We start from the raw sequence: 17220 nt of genomic DNA, 5'->3' as shown, positions 1-17220 counted from the left end.
CCTTGTGGCACATGTAATGCCTGCTCAAGTACCAAGAGAACCACCTCCATTAACATAGGGTGGCATTACCCGTGGATCCAGAAAACACTGACTAACTGCAACAGTAGCAACGTGATTTATATGATCACATGCCCATGTGACAAACGCTACATAGGCATGACAACACGCCCTATAAAAATACGCCTTGTAGAACATAGATCCTGTATCCGCACTAAGAAGATCACGGCACCCATGGTAGAACACTTTCTAGCTGCTAAACACACCTCGGCAGACTTCACATGGACAATAATTGAAAAAGTGTCTATCCCCACAAGAGGCGGGAACCTACAGAATCTACTGTTCAAACGTGAACAACTCTGGATCTTCCGTCTCAAAACAGATAAAGACGGACTGAATGAAGCAACTAGTTGGCAAACTCTGGCCACTTTATGAATCAAAGTGCCAACCTGTTTTGTTTAATTTAACTTTCATTGTGACTGATTGTCTTTGATGTACTCTGGACTGGTGCTCCTGACTGTGCCCGTGATGAGTGCTGTATGTATGAATGGCTGCATAGGATGGTACATGCAGGCACCAGCAGCAAGATTCATGATGAAAATCGGGGATTTTTCCCACTCATAACATTTGATGTGAAATTCCTGGGGACCCGCGGTCCGCGGTGCCTGACCTGGTGATGGCCGCAGTCTCCCTCTGTGGACGGCCATCCCAGAGTCAGGCACGCGTGATCACGTGACCACGCGCCAACCCATGGCAACATAAATAGTGTAGTCACACGGCCCGCGAAGATTCAACCCTCTCGCGCACGGCTCGTGAAACGGACTGAACTCTGCTCAGAGGTAAGCCCCTTGTGGTCCACCCGGGTTAGCCACTCCCTCTCCCACTGATGTCACGCCTTCGTGGGCATCCGGGATGTACTGAAGCTTGTTAGAAATATGTTTGCTAAATGTGTAGCGACAACGCCGTGCGCGTGTCGCACTAGACAGGAAAACTACTCAATTTGGTTAGAAGAATAAGTAACTTTTTGTACTGACTTTTTTCCGATCCGATGTACTCAGACATCAAATTAGACATTAATAATTGTTGTCCTTTGGCCCCCAGGTAGCGGGCCGTCTCACCGTTCTTGATTAAGCCACCAGATCACACGGAGCGGGTAAGTCTTCCTTTTCCCCCTCCTGACAAACCAGTGCAGTGTCTTCTAATAGCTTGAATTGACAGCATGTGATATTCACCGCTGCTCTCCCTTTCTCTCTCTCCCCCTCCCCTCCTGTCACCCCTACAGGGAGAGGACGTTAAGATACGCAGACAGTGCTGCCCCATGAGACTAACAGCAGGCACACATGCAGATGCCCTGCACAAGCCCTGATGAATGTGGCCCACTTATTTGCACCACAGAAACCGGTCGGCTAAGAGAACGACTCTAACCTAGTGCATAACACGTATCGCACAGGTCTAGTTCGTTCAATTTGAGGCTACCCTGCTAAAAGCATTCAGGGACCCCTTCTCAATCCGAGGTGACCTACCTCAAGAGAGACTGTCGTTGAAGAAAACTCTTCACAATTTTAACCAACTTGTATCTGCACCTGCCTACCCAGAGAAAATCCAATAAAATTAATGTTTATCTTCATCTGGGGGGCAGCCAACACATGCCAAAGCCAAAGTGGTGGAGCATGTGTCTTTTAGCACAACACAAGTGCATCAAGAGACTATTCGGAAAGCGCAATTAGGCATATTGGCTTTTCTTTGTCAAACCCTCTACAATCGATAGGACTGTGTTGTTATTAGTGTGAAAACGAAACTGGGCAACACACAGTTGCATTACCCTAAAAATAGTCCTCCTTTTGATTTGGTTTATAGCGTTAGAACAGCTCCACTACCCTTTCCATATGTCAAAAGAAAATCTTGCGGCAACGCTCTCAGAAGACTGGTTCATGCCGAATCTAGAGTAGCATGTTGCATTCTTTATGGTCAACTGCATACTTTGCCAGCAATTTACCTCTGGGCATACATTGAAGGTGATGAGAGGAATCATTCCCAGACCTGAAGGGCCTTTCCAGCACCTGCATATCGACTACGTCGATATGATTCAGGTTTGTAATGGGTACAGGTATTTAATGGTAGTGGTGTGTCCATTCTCTAGATGGATAGAAGCAGGGCCCTGTACACACCCTGACGCTGCCTGTGCTGCAAAATTCCTGGTGAGGGAGGTTTTCCCCAGGTGGGGGGTGTGTGAGGTTATGAGGTCAGACAACGGGCCCCATTTTGTAAACTCAGTATTTGAGCAGATTAGCTTGTTGCTTGGTATAAAGCACAAGTTCTCGTCGTTGTATCACCCAGAAGGAAATGGCATATGTGAACGGCTCAATGGCCTGTTGAAAGAAAGGATAGCCAAATTGAAGCTCACATTAAAGAAGGGATGGCTGCACTGCCTACCACTGGCATTATATGCGCTTCGGAACCAGCCAGGCTCCGACCATCACCTCACGCCGCACAAAATTATCACTGGTAGAAGAATGAGAACCCCTCATACCCCCTGAGATAGGGCTAGATGTGATGCCCAGCCTGATGGGGAGGTTCTGGGAGAAGAGATGAAGAATTACCTTGACTGCCTTACCTCTAGTACATCTGTCATTTCAGGCCAGCTGCAGTGACGGCGTAAAGGGAACTGCACATCACAAACCACAACAGACAGTGCTGGGACAGGCGCAGCACACAGTCTTTGTGCGCCACTCATCTTCCCTGGTGACAGCGTTTTGGTGAGGAACTTTACAAGGAAGCAATGGGACGAACCCCGACTTAATGGCCCTTTCATCGTAGAGGACTGCACCCCATCCACTGTCAAGCTCCAAGGAAGAAGAGCCTGGATCTTCCTGAATGACGTCAAGCCCTTTATAGGAGAAGGCCCTCCTACTACATCTACTGCCGAGGAATCTGCAGACAACAGAGAAGGACCTCAGCACGTGCAGACAAGATCTATGGCGAGGAGGAAGGACGCATGAGCAGACAAGTTACAAGAACGAGAGAAAAAAATGTAAAAGTGAGACTTTCAAAACAAGACAGTTCTTCAAACCAAGTGAAAGGTGATAAGGGGACAATTAAATGAACATTCAATGTAGCCAACAAAGAACTTTTGTGAAAATCTTGTCCACACTGAACCTTTTCTATAGGCATAAAAAAGACAATAAGAAGGAAGCAAACACCCTGTGCAGCCAGAGGTGCAGGGTAAAATGAAGAAAAACACATGGGATGTGCTAACCTACTTCCAACTGGTGGTACTGTCATACCCATCACTCATAGGCAGAGCAACAAGTGTCACTGAATACATTCAAGACCCAGAAAACGAGAAGGTAATAAGGCAACTATTGACTGTCATCGCAGAGGTCTTCGCCGAGTTGCCTGAGCACAGTGACTCAAAGACCAATGCTCCCGCCTCAAGCAGTCATTGACGAAGTGACCTACACGTTATTCTTTCGAATCATTGAGGAGTGCCCAGAACTTGTCGGGAGGACCACAGATACACTGACGTTCATCAGAGATCCCCAAACAATCATTTTCTAAACCAGATATGGAGTAAACTAAATAACGTGGTCGCCATCCATGCAGAAGGCAAGTGCAAAGACTGCTCAAAGCAAAAGCGAGGCGTGTGATTGGGACCCAGCAAGGCGAAGCAAATGCCACTGTCCCCCGCAGACACGCAGCTAGCCCACAATGTTCTGATTAGACTGGTCACAGACTTTCCTGAAATGGTGGGAAGGCCCTCTGGTGTCGACGTTGCAACCTTCCTCAGAAATCCAGCCAATTTATTACACATGAAGACTCTTCTCCACGGAATCATGCTCCAGGTAGAACTGACCAACTTTCAGCAAGAATTCCTCAGGAGTCTCCAGTGAAACTTTCCGCTGACGGACAGATCGGGGAGATAAGCAAAGAAACTGTTCACAACAGCAAAAAACCTTGTGATTGAGACTCTGTAAAACGAATAAATGTCCCTGTCCCCTGAGGACAGCCTACTAGCCCACAATGTCCTCTTCGGCTTAGTAAATGACTTTCCGGAAATGGTAGGGAGACCTTCCGAGGTTGACGCCCTCACCTTCCTCAGAGACCCTGCCAACGCGAGAAAGATAGGAACACTCTTCTATAGCATGCAGCTACAAATGGAACTGTCCAGCTTTCTGAGAGAATTCCAGTGAAATTATTCGGCGAGGGACGGATCGAGAAGGCAAGGACTGATCACACTGCAAAAAAGACTGGTGACCTAAGAGACAGAGAACCAGAGCAAATGTCATTATAACCTGAAGATAGCAGAATTGCCTTCACAGTCTTCTTTCACCTCATTGAGAACTTTCCAGAGCTAGTGCGTATACCCATCACTGTCGACGTGCCCACGTTTCTCTGTGATCCAGCAAAAAATGCACAACTCATCAGACTCCTGAGAGCTATTGCATCACAGCTGAGGAGCAATTATGGACATCCGCTGCTGAGGCGAGCCTTAGAAAGGAGAGATCCAAGATAAAACTCTTTAGAATCCCCATCCGCGGGCAGAGCAAGGAAACAAAGCCACAGTTCTTCATGCTCCCAACGTAGAACGAATCAAAAGGGGATAACTACATCTTGAACTTCTTTTCCTATTTCTCTTATTTTTCTCTGTTTTTCATCATCATCCCGCAGTGGAGTAAATGGGGGGGGGACTGTTCAGCAACTCGACCTCGAAGAACCAAGCGAAAGGAGCAGAGCCACGAAATTCACTGCCATGTTTACTTTTTTCAACCTTTTTCTTATTTTTTCCTACCTTCTCATATGTTCACTTTTATTTTTGTTTTTATTTTTTCAATGGTTTATCTATGCGTGATGTGCAGCAAAGCCACCCTTTTATGGTGCCACAGTGAACAGATCCCTGTATGTCCTCAGGGCCTAATCGACTTTGAAGAATGCCCTGGGACAATGTTTATCATAGAAATACAAAACGAATGTGATATGCTGGAAGCGATAGTCTAACCTTTTTTCCATAGTCTAGCAGAGAAACTGTATTGCATTAAGCAGAGACTATCATCATCATCACCCATTAAAAAAAAGGGGGGACATTGAACTGCACTTGTCACTTTAGTGTGTATTGAACTTTGAGCAACGAGCCAGAACAAGAAGAAAAATTGACTATGGACATATTTGAAATGGGGGACCAAAACAGTAATTTAGTCATGCCACCAAGCAGAAGGACGCCCCCGGTTTCCTGGAAAGAGATACTGCAAATTGTCCTTTAAAGCCGTAATATGTATATGTATAGTGATTATTGTAGTATTTTTGTCGTTAACGATTAGAAATGCATTTTTTTATTGGTGCACGAAGCATCCCAATGTCCGTGCACCCACCAGGTAATGAGCGTCTGGGCCCCACAAAGGCACCCACACCTTATATTGTCATCCCTGTTCCAAGAAAAATTGATGATAAAGCAAATGATTTACAGTTGAATTTAATTAGCAGTGATATGGATGCACCTGAAATTATGAATGACGAGAAAAGCTGGAGACAGGGTCAGCACAGAATGAATGACAACATAGCACTGTCCACAGCACGCAACCACACACTGAGTGCACACGAGCAAGGGCAAGTGTCAATGGCTGTGAGACCCCAGGCCGAACCGAAAGAAAACAAAAAGATAGCTGTGAAACGAACAGCTCCAGAGAACAGAGAACCAAGCGAGCAACAGGACAGAGATGGCATGATAAAATCCCTCAAAGAGAACAGAGGAAGCCACAAAAGAACTCATGGGGAAGACACATGCGGTAGTCAAGTATGTGTTTCCGCTCATACTAAGAGCAAAGAAACTACATGAGGAGCTGAGCAAGAAAACTGCAGCAACTGTGATAACGAGCACACCTGCTCCAATGCCAGAAGTAACTACCGAGCCTGCGACACCGCCACATGTTGTAAGGATGATGAGCCACATGTGGAAGGAGGTCTACGAGAGAATGCACGAGGGAAGAAGAGGAAACACAAGACCTCCCCATAGTACTGCAGGGCAGGAAATGAAACCTGCCCCTCCAAGGATAATACCCGAGAAACTACCTGAAAGAAAGAGCAGTACAGACGCGTTCAGAGACAAAGTGTTGGCCAACAACAGGAAAACGTTAAGAATCAAGAGAAGCCCATATGAAATGGACAATTAACTAAACGACTACTTGGACAGCACAGCCCATCTTGGAAACAACATATGGTACCAGCGCATGAAGGAAGTTGGACGAAGGCAATCAGAAGGAGAATGTTTCGTCTGTGCACTCCTGCCATACAGCATGGGAAAGTCCAAGATCTTCGTGGCTGTAGAAGAAGATGTCCCCACAGCACACTGTATGTCACACGTAGCTATGTGCAACATCAGAGGACAATTCTTGGGAAGAGATGCCTCATTGATATGGGCCAACAAAAAGGACTACCCTGATGAAGACGGGTTTGTCCAGGACATCAAAACAAGAAACAGGGCGCACACCAAGTATCACGTTATTAGATATGAAAACCCTGACGTCAAAGGGTCAGGAATAAGGTGGGAAATAAACTCAAGACTGAACGTCCAAGGGAAAACGGCAGAAGAAGCTCAAATTTGGAAAAACCGAGGACAAATGCAGATCTGGGGATCAGTAGTTTCCCCTAACGGATGGGAGGAAGGAGTCGTAATCTGCTGAGCTTGGATGGTCCTTGGAGCCTGCAAGGAAGCAGTAGAAAACTCACAGAGGTTATGTAAACCTCTATGGCCGAAGTTGGTGAAGCTGTTAACATGCGTCGAAGACAGGGGAGGGCCCCTGCAAATAGTACCATTGGAGAACCCGAAACTGTGCTTCAGAAGTAATGGTACAAGGAAAATCAAAACTGTGGACGAATATATGAGGTACCAGGAATGGCACAAGGAACCGCAGTCCTGATGGACCGCTATTGGGCGTGTGGATCCAAAGCATACATAAGACTGCCAAGAAATAGGGGGGGCATATGTACATTGGTCACTGTCCATGTTCCCGCACTGGTGATTCCAAAAAACGATCTGAATCTGGACAGATTCCCGAAAGCAGATGCTCATCTGAGAAGGAGGAGATCCACAGAACTGGTATCCAGAATGAAGAGAGAAAACTACTTTTCTGCCAAATCAGAAGAAGCATTCTATGCGATTCCATACGAACACAGGCTGTTCAGCCTCACTTCAACAGTATTCACCACAATGCTCCTGCCACACATCCAAATTGGAGTGAATGCTAAATGGTTGCAGATAACCAGATGGGAGTTACTGCAGACCATCAACACCACAATAAAAGGATTCAATGCGATCAAAGAAGAGCTGAGAGCGGTTAGACTGATGACCCTCCAGAACAGATATGTGCTTGACATTATCACAACAATGGATGGAGGTGTTTGTGCAAAAATCGGAGAATCATGTTGCACATTTATACCATCACACGACGAAGAAAATGGAACCCTCACAGAGGCCATAAGCATGTTAACAACCCTGAAAAACCAGATGACTGAGGAAACAGATGAAGTAGATGATGACAGCTGCTTTGGATCCCGCAATGGATGGCCGATATATTCAAATTTCTGGGAGCTTTGCTAGCAATGGTGCTGCTAGGAGTCTGTGTTATCAAGATAATCATCACACAGTGCCAGAACACTGCAAAGAAGGCCATTGGGATGAAAGTAATGGTCGATGTCGAACCAGGCTGGAAGCCCAGAGACCTGACAGATGAGGAGATAAAGGACTTCGTGAAGGCCAGTGAATTTGCACCAGAGGGAACAAAATTCACTTATCCCAAGAAACGAAGAAGGTATGAAGGCAAATGGATTTACTGCAGTCCAAATGGACAATGCCAATTGATAACCTGGAAGAAGGATGAGCATGTGAAAACTGCAGGAAGCTTGAAAGGGGTGATACAGATATGGACACCAAAATTGCATACTTTCACGCCTTCCTGTGTAAACCCAGGAGACGATGAGCAAGAAGCTGAGGAATCAAAGAAACTGAAAATAAAGGAGGAAGTAGGAGTGGTCGATGAACCGACCAGCGGGGGGAGTGTAGAGGAGGTCCCAGATACGACCTGCACCCCTGCCCCCCATTGCGAGTTGTCATTAAGGTACTCGCCAAGGTATGTGATGTACGAGGAGCAGCTGAACCAACAAAGGGCTGCAATGGGCCCCTGCCCTGTGTACATTAGGAGATCAATACCTGTTGAAATGCCCATAACCAGGCAACCCTGGGCAGCACGGTACCCAATCAGACAACCGTACCTGCCATTGGTACGAAACGACGAGTATTTACAGACTGTCTACGAGGAAACCCAGAAGGCCTTAATGGAAGGCCAATGGAAATAGACTAAGGGCCTGGGCAGCCCCGAGAACAACCAGAAGTGGCTATGCATGCCAGTACCGACAACTGCAAGGATAATTGTAATGGACGAAGGGGAAAGACACTGTGAAAAACGTATGAGAATGGTGCCATGAGACAAGATGGAAGCAACCGCCTTATTGAACGTGTGTAAATAAGCTTAAAACGAAAGATGCTCAGTAATCGAGTCTGCCTGCAATGCTTAGTAGAAGTTAGAGCGGCAAATGCCGACTGTATACATCTACCTCAATACAGCACAATGTACACGTACGACTCCATTTTGTATATACAGAAGTACTCCCAGGCGGCCAAGGCCTGACTGGCAAAGTTTCATATCCAGGCCCAAGCGGAGGAAAAGAACGGGATCGAAACTTAACAAAGGATGGCTCATGCCGGGGAAATCGAGGTCAACCAGAGAAGGGGAGATGAGCATGAGCTCACGAGGCTCCAACTTCAGAGCATGCCAGCCCACCCGTGAAGGTCAAGATAAGAGAGGCCCATGCAGGTGGCCAAGCGCATACAGAATTAAATGCACAAAAGGTTGGAAACTGAAGCAGATTCACGGTGGACCAACACGTGACAAGACAGGCGCGAAGATGTACCACCGCCTGATGTCATCCAGAACCAGAGGGTGCCATAACTTTTGCTGATAAGAGACTACAGATCTGAGGCCATACCCAGCCAACTAACTGACACATAGCCCTAAACCACTGATTGATGGAAGGGAGACAGGGTGAATCTTAGGACACCAGGCACCAGGGTGTCTATTCTGCTTGCTTCTAATTAAAAGTGGAGATTTATGTTTAGGGGTGTAACTCGCCCAATCACAAGGGACCATTTACTCTAAGGTCCTATAAACATTGTAAACAATGAGACGTCGTACTTGTAGTGACGTCAATCACGTGTGGTGTAGAGGGATGGGCATAGACGCCCCACCCGATAAGAGTTATCCAATCCGTATGCCTTATTTTCATATACAGATATAACACCTATAGTTAAGTTACCTTTCCTAACCAATTATATTGCATGATTTTTTATAGAAGTGTACGTCAATGATGGCGGAATTTGCCAATAAAAAAGGCTGCTTGACTGAAGTTCGAGGAAGTCGGGGCGAGACAGGTGTTCGCGATGGTGCTGATTTCCATAAGCTGATGTATGTATCATTAAACGGACTTCCCTTTGACAATTCACTGAGTCCTGATTATTGATTCTTGCCGGAGTATGTGAATCCTGCACTCTGTCCTTGCATGGTGCAGCTATCTTGTATTACAAGTTTTCGAGGGTGAGTGCTGACCAATGGGCCCGTCATAATTACCTCTCCTCGTCAACACACTCAATCTGAGGCCTGGCCCAACCGAGGTACTCAGCAACTCTCAACATCAGTCTCTTAAAGGATGATCCTGCATGCTCACCCGGATCGGGTTTCACAAATTCCATCTCAGGGGAGGTGTCGAGGCCACTGGCATCATGCAAGGACTGACGCACATGCTCAATCCTAATATCCTCATCAATGAGACATTCCGGAGAATTAGGTGTCCCATAAGGCAGACCAAAAGGCACCACGTCACCATCAGACCTCTCCCCATCATCATCATACCCATAAATGTTCTGGAGACACTGGAAAAACTCCTTCCTAGGGAGAGGAGTGAACCTCTATCTGAAACAGGTTTCACAGTTTAAGTAAGAGCCTTTCTAGGAGGTCGAGGAGTCACAGGGGAGTCAGATGGCAACTCCAGCCCAGCATGCGCCGACGGCGTCAACGGCTCCGACTGTATTAGCGTTAAAGGCGCAGACGATTTCGAAGACCTTGAAGGTCCGACCCCAGGAAGAGACCCAACAGACTCCTTCGATGGGCACGGCGCCGAAGGCGTCGACACCTTCTTCGAAAGCTTCTCAGGCTTCGACAGTTTCATGGGTGATGAAGACCGCGACCTGGACCTGGCATGTCTCTGGCGATCTCCTGATGCCTTGTCCGAATGGGACCTTGACGGTTCCCGATGTTTATCGCGCCGCTTACCCAAGCCTGAGATGGACCCTAGCCGGCTTCAACTGTAGGCACGGACGGGGCAGTGCCATGAGACTGAAAAATATGTAACACCTGCTCCTGAAAAGCCTCCCATTCCTCGGGGGTAGAGGACTTATTGGGGAATGAAACCCTTTGAGTATCCATCATCAGACGAGGACAGGGAAGGCGAACAGTGACGTCACTTCCGAGAGCGCCTCGACGAAGCGGACGAGTGGCGTGAACCACTCCGGGACCTAGACCTGCCAGATGGCTTCCGACAAAGAGACTCCCTCGACTCGTCAGTCGACCTTCCAGCCAATTTGGATTTACAGGGTTTGGAAACACGGCCTACCTTTAACTTCCCCTTACGCTCCCACAAGGCCTTGGCAGTCAGCGACTGGCACTTCAAGCAGACGTCCATGGCATGGTCCTTGCCCAGGCACCACAAGCAGACATGGTGCGGGTCCTTGATGGACATCTTGGACCCGCAGTTCAGACACTTCTTGGAGCCAGACCGGGGGGTCATCGGGGTGGAAGAAGACATAGTCGTACAATACGAAGTTGAAGACACGAGGAGCACCGAGTTCTCGAAGCAAACATGTTTGCAGAAAAAACAGAACTGAGGCTACGGGCGCTGTGCATCCTACTTGTAACATCCGATGACGTCACCCTCATGGTGGCCATTCGAGGGACATCGACCCGACGCCACCGACACAAGGGCAACCTCTGCCGAAGAAAATTCCGAAGCAGCACAGCTGTGGACATTACATGTCATAGATGAGGTATACGTTGGAGGACACAATCCATTCAAAATATATATTAATGTCTGGAAAAACACATAAGTTTCCTTTTTTGTTGTGGGTACTAGGTGGCCCTAAAGGACCACCTATAAGCCGCAACTATTGCATTGGAGTACAGCTACAAGGGGAATGGGACACGATTGGGGACACAAAGCATGTAGGTGTTTGGTTATTTACCCACCTATTTACTGCTCATGGTCATGCTCATCCCTATTGCCATTCCCACCCACTTGCCCCCCACTCCTGCTGCCAAAAACACATCCTCCTGAAATTTCTTTGAGCTCATTTTATCAAGCAGTAACATCAAATTGTGTGCTCACAGTGCCTGCTAGTGCTATTTCAAAGTAGGATTCTCAGAGTGAATTACTTAACTGGAGCTGTAAATGGTGTAGGGCTCGCAAAATCTACTAGCCCACTCACACTGGCAAGTAGATTTTATGAAGGGCAAGTACCCTTTGAATGGTACTCTCGGGAGGATAGCTCAGGGGCAACGTGCTCGTCTTGGAAGCAACAGGTTCGATCCCCGGGTCCGCGCTTAGAAACCTCTGGTTATTAAGCGTGTTATAAATAACCTATCACATCATATCATATACTCAACCTTGCTGATGAGTATGGGGATGTTTAAACTTTTACTTGACATTTACTGCAACCAACTTTGTTTGTAGTAGCTGGCAAATGTTCACTGTGCATGGCTGGCCTTTTGGGTGGCAGCATTGCACAAAATCTGAAGTGTGCTTATGGTGACATGCTCCATTTTACAGAAAACCCTGGTAAATATTTTGTCCCCCATTACCATGGGGCAAGTGAATCTCTCTTAGGTCGAGTATGTAAACTAAGGAACATACCCTGCAGGTCTAGTGGGATTGTACAAATTTGCAAGGCCTGTGGTGTAGAAAGAAATGGCTTACCATGTGTGCCCTCACCCACTTGATTTATAACTAGTATGTATATCACACGATAGCAAAGCTAACAGTTTTGACTTGTGTATAGCTCCTTTCTATCCTGAGCAGGCCTGGGGTAGTTTGGCTGCTCGCCACCATCATTTCATCGCCATAAGGAAATTCAAAATGATGCCCCTGCCCACATGCATCATGTAAGCCCAGTTGGGTTGCTGTTTCATTTTGGTGCCCGATTACTAATCAGAAATGGCCACCACCATTTTCAGCCCTGGACTTCCTTTTGTGTGTGTGTGCCCTGGAGCCCACCTTGCACACTTTGGATTGGCTGACTCTTCTTTCTTAAGCCAATCGAGCGAGCCTGCAGGCAAAGCCGGCCCCCTATTCAAGGCCCATGCTTTAAGGCCCTTCTTGAAACCTGTCTGGCCTGTCAGGCCGTGGCCGAGATGCCAGAAGTCTCTTCTCTTCTTCCTACCTGACTGCTTCATTTCCTGACTGCCTTCCTGCTCGCCGCTTCAACTTGTCAGAAGGTAAGCCCTGCTGCCAGGCGCTCTGCCGCCTTCTACATGCCATGAGTATTCTATGATTACAACACAGGGGCTGTGGTGTTTGTCCATGCCCCAACCTCTGAGACTATCACCCTCATAGCCTTTTTCACCTTTATTCTGAAAGTCAAATCTGAGTGTTTTTTGATTCTACTGGATGTTCCCATATATTTGCTTTCTCCCTCTCTTGGAAAGTCATATCCGGTTATGCTTGTAATTGCTGACTGTGCCTAGGTGACTCCCTCTGTTTTCTTATCTCAATTCCCTTGTCGTGCTTTCCACTGCTTGTTGTACCCTAGACCCTATACCACAAGAACACTGGATTTACTGCTCATTTGATTTGTCTTCCCCTGTCTTGCTGCTAGGCTGCCTGGTGAGTTCCATGAAAAGGTTTAAGAAAGCACTCCTGGTCTCCAACCCAAGCCTGCCCATGGCTGACACCTACGTCAATTCCTCCTTCAGGCAGACTATCACTGACATCCACTTAGTCATCCCCTCTCCGGACCTATGGACGCCCCATATGGTTTCTATCCTCTACCCCTTTCTTTTCTTCACCCATTAATGCTGGAACCAGATGGGAAGTTCTCTTGGTACACTTCTCATCCTCCAAGTGCATCAGCACTATCATGGCCTAGGGCTCTAAGCCCAATCTCCTCCTTCTTGATAGGCACCTTCCATCGCTCATCAACTTCCTTCCTTCCTTCCCCTGCCATTCCCCCTTCCATCACACCCTGGCACCTTCCCCACCACTGACGTGTGTACCACTTTCCTGTACACCTTCTTGGAAAACCTTCAAAAGGGGAACCAGCTTCAACTAGCTACTTTCAATGCTCATTCTGCCATTAAACACCCATCTGACATCAGTCTGCTTCTTGAAGACTTTGACCTTGATGTTCTCACCCTTACTGAGACATGGTTCAATGCCAGCTCTGTCACTGCTCTTGACACTGTTCTTCCTGAGGGCTACAAGATTCTCTCAACACCCACACCCAACCGGTGCAGAGGCGGAGTGGCCCTGATCTTCTTTGTGTGGGTTCATTCTACCATCATTCCCACCCAATCCAATTCCTCCTTCAAATGCCTCATCTGCAGGCTTGGTGTTTATCCAACACTCTCGCTTACTCTTGCCACCATCTACAGGTCCCCTGGCCCGGTCTCCCTTTTCCTCTCTGAATGGGCCGGTCTCGCCTTTTCTGTCCGGACCTCTACCTCCAAGCTTCACCTCAGAAACTTCAACATGTTGCTGGCACTTTCATCCCCACTCCCATCCCTACTGACTCTCCCACCAACACAGCCCTCCATAACCTTCACCTCTCCATCTCGAACACCCGTGACACCCTTTACCCTGTCGTGAGGATCCGCCTAAAGCCTGCTTCCAAGAGAAACAGCTGGTATGATTCCGACGTAACATCTCTGAAACGCAAGTGCAGAGTTGCAGAACAGAAGTGGCAGATGACAAGCACATCCACTGACAAACTGGCCTGTCACTTGCTCCAAAGGAAATACCGTTTCTTCATCCGCTCCAAGAAGAGGGCCGACATCCAAGCTGGCATCCCTGGGGCCACCAATAACACGGCTGAATTGTTCAAAATCTGTAAGGAACTCGCCAATCCTTCCACAGTTTCCACCTCCCCTCTTCCATCCCAGGTGCTCTGTACTGCACTGGTCTCTGTAAGGAACTCATGGTGGCAACAGTAATGATAGACACAAGTGATCACAGTTCAAGGGTGTTTATTGATCTATAATGCAGGGTGGAAAAACACCCAACCTAAATCTAAGTTGGGAACAAGTGTCAACCATCAAATGAAAAATAAGGCAGTCCTAGTGGTGTTGTGTCAAAAAAAAGGGCCTATAAAAAGAAAACGTATTGCCAATTCCTTACAACTAATTACAGATAGGGTTTCAATAAAGAAAATAAGTGTTCCAAATAATAAGTCAGGATGTGATTGCCAGGGGTCTCCCTTCCCCATGGTTTCAGCACGGGATAAGGTGAGACCTTGGAGCACAGCACACGCACAAGCTTTCTGAGCATGAGCCGACAGTTCAGTTCCAGCTATCAGGTTCTTCAATGGTGTCTCTTTTCATTAAAAAGTCACTTGCCTTCGAGGCCTGATGAATCCAAGAAACAAACACAAAGTTCTATTCCACAGTTCTTGTTGGGTGATGGCTTCACCGCTGGTCCCCCTCTTGCAGGTGTAGACCCCTCAAAATTTGAATTCAACCAATTCACAAGATTGTTCCCTTCTCAGAGAACTTTGGGTGATAGCTGTCCACCCCTGGGTCTCCCTCGGCCGGGCTCAGATCCCAAATGACAAAAGGGACACTTCCCTTCCCCTGGTCTTGCAATACTTCTTGCTTTCACAGATCTTAGTGTCTTTTTAAACAGGTTTTCGGGCTTTGCCCCTCATTGTCAGTTTCCCTTTGCCAGGTTCACTCTCGCCGACTTTTCCGATATACAGTTCATATACAAATTTTCACCATGCAGGATTCACTTCCCAAACAAAATAAACAAAAGTTTGTTTCGGATTGCACTCGAGGTGAGGATTTGTCAGCCCTGGGTCCCCCTCTTCCTGGCGAAGACCCTTCCTAAATCTCAGCCTCCCTCCAATGGCTTCACTATGGCTTATTGACTCATTCTAGGGTGATGGTTTTTCACCCCTTGATCCCCCTTCTTCCGGGCGTAGACCCCTTTCGAATATTTATCTCGGTTCTCAGCCTCCCTCTTCCGCGTTCACTATGGCTTTGCACAAAGACAGTTCACCTTTTAACTTTCAGCAGTCTTGATGTCTTTTCAAACAATTCTCATAGACATCCCTCTACCGTGTTCACATTTGTCAATGCACTGTTTCTCGAGACTTTAGATTTTGCTCCACTCGAATGGTATCCCTCCACCGGGTTCACTCTTGCCACTTCTCAATTCCCTTTTACTTTTAATGATTCCAGATGTCCCTTCCCTTGTTTTCTCTTGGTGCAGGATTCAATTCCCTTGCTTTCATAATAGTTTGCTGATCAAATAATTTCGATTGTATGGGGATTTTGCTAGACCTCCTATATGACCAATTTTACCTCTTTTTGCCTCTTTGCAAGGGCTTCTGGAAGCGGTCGTTTCTGCCATTGGGTAATCGCCCAGAGTTTACTGCTTGAGCACCCATGTGGTGCCGTACTCCTCTAATGCTGGTTTTCCCCTTCTTTCATCAATGTATCATTAAGCATTTCAAAGTTCAAATTAGCCGTTGGCTACCTTTCATTCCACACAGTTCGGTTTCTTATCGATTATCCCCTCGACTCACCGGTTGTGATGAACCGCATGCTTTTCTTTATCCTTGGAGTCAAGGTTGGTACCACCGAGACCAGCGTCTTCCCCGGCTTGGTTATCAGCGGAATAGAGTCTTATGTACCGTAGACATCTGCTGCAACACACGCTGGCTATTGTTCGCGGTCTTCTACTTTCTGCAGAGGTTTCATAGGCCTTGGTTGGAAAGGGCAAGGTCGCTTCTCTCCTTGTCACCCTCTCTGTCTGCGCTTTTTGTACCCTCCTTTTGACCTGCCGTGCTGAGTTAGCTCTCACGTCATACGGTCTGCCTTGCTCTTCCTGTGCTCTCTTGCTCCACCTTTTATCCCTGTGGGGAAAGGAAAAGGCCATCAGGTATGTGTGATTTTGGTCAAATGCCTGACTTTACCAGACTCTTAGGTTGGGACATGTCAGGTGAACAGTTCTAGAATTAGTCAGTTGTCTTTCATGTTGTGCAAAGGTATTCGAGTCGGAATGTGGGGAAGTTAGAGTGTCCGAATATCCTACAGGGTATAGAGAGGAAGAGGTGTTGTATGAGATTATAGTTCTATTGTTAGGGGTTTGGGTAAATTCGGAAGGGTCAGATTTGTAGGGTGTGTGGGACAAACGGGAACTACCAGGATTATTTTCGGAAAATAAATAGGGGGTTTGTGGGAACAATAGTGTTTGGTCTGAGTTTGTTGGGAATGAAGGAAATGATAATCAGAGGGACGGGATTGGTAGGGTTTTGTCAAGACAGATTGGGTGTTCTGGAAGGCATAATCAAGGGGACATGAAGAATGACGGAGTATTCAGGTAAGAAACAGATATTCTTGGGAATGTGGTTTCTAAGTGCAACAGGGTGCCTAATGGATTTACCAGATGCAAAGGGGATGGTGGAAGGGAGGTCAAGTTGATCCAGCCCACAAAAGTCTTGAGGACCTAGTCTTCCTCATCCCTTTCTCCAGAATAGTAACACGTCTTACCTGGGCATTCCCCTGTGCATAACCCAGGGCTCCCCTACCAAGGTGATCCTCCCTCGATCGTCCACCCCCAGCCCTTCCCTGGACACCTGAATAAGGGATTCCTGAGGTCTACTTGGAAGAATACCCTCAGGTTTTTCACACCTCCCATTTCACAACCAAAAAAAAAACATCCTGTCCTCACTCTCCTCTACTGCCCTCTCTTCCCCCCTGACTGCCTTCAGGCCTCCCTTGCCCCACTTCCCCCCCCCCCATACTCTCCTACTCCTTACCCATACCAGCAGATGTGGTCTCTAAAATTGTCTGCTCTATGAAAGTCTCCTCCAAACAGGTTCTCCCCTGCTCCTCCAGAACTATCAAGGCA

At 47.3% G+C, this 17220-nt stretch overlaps 1 protein-coding gene across 3 annotated transcripts in view; it reads right to left on the bottom strand.

Annotated features, from left to right (window-relative positions):
- RFESD (Rieske Fe-S domain containing) overlaps nucleotides 1-17220 on the bottom strand; it is a 273997-nt gene that overhangs the window by 104662 nt on the left and 152115 nt on the right. The window contains exon 2 of one of the 3 annotated variants that reach the window (XM_069627649.1): nucleotides 15893-16222. The exons of the other annotated variants lie outside the window; for them this stretch is intronic. Within the exon in view, the coding sequence (XP_069483750.1) occupies nucleotides 15893-15911 (19 nt within the window). The 5' untranslated portion in view covers nucleotides 15912-16222. The remainder of the gene's footprint in view (nucleotides 1-15892; nucleotides 16223-17220) is intronic. 3 annotated transcript variants of the gene reach the window in all.

The sequence above is a fragment of the Ambystoma mexicanum genome, chromosome 6p (assembly GCF_040938575.1).
Source record: "Ambystoma mexicanum isolate Mex_15411 chromosome 6p, UKY_AmexF1_1, whole genome shotgun sequence".
Taxonomy (NCBI): Eukaryota; Metazoa; Chordata; class Amphibia; order Caudata; family Ambystomatidae; genus Ambystoma; species Ambystoma mexicanum.
Note: the sequence above shows the minus strand (reverse complement) of the source record. Positions and strands in the feature narration are given on the sequence as shown.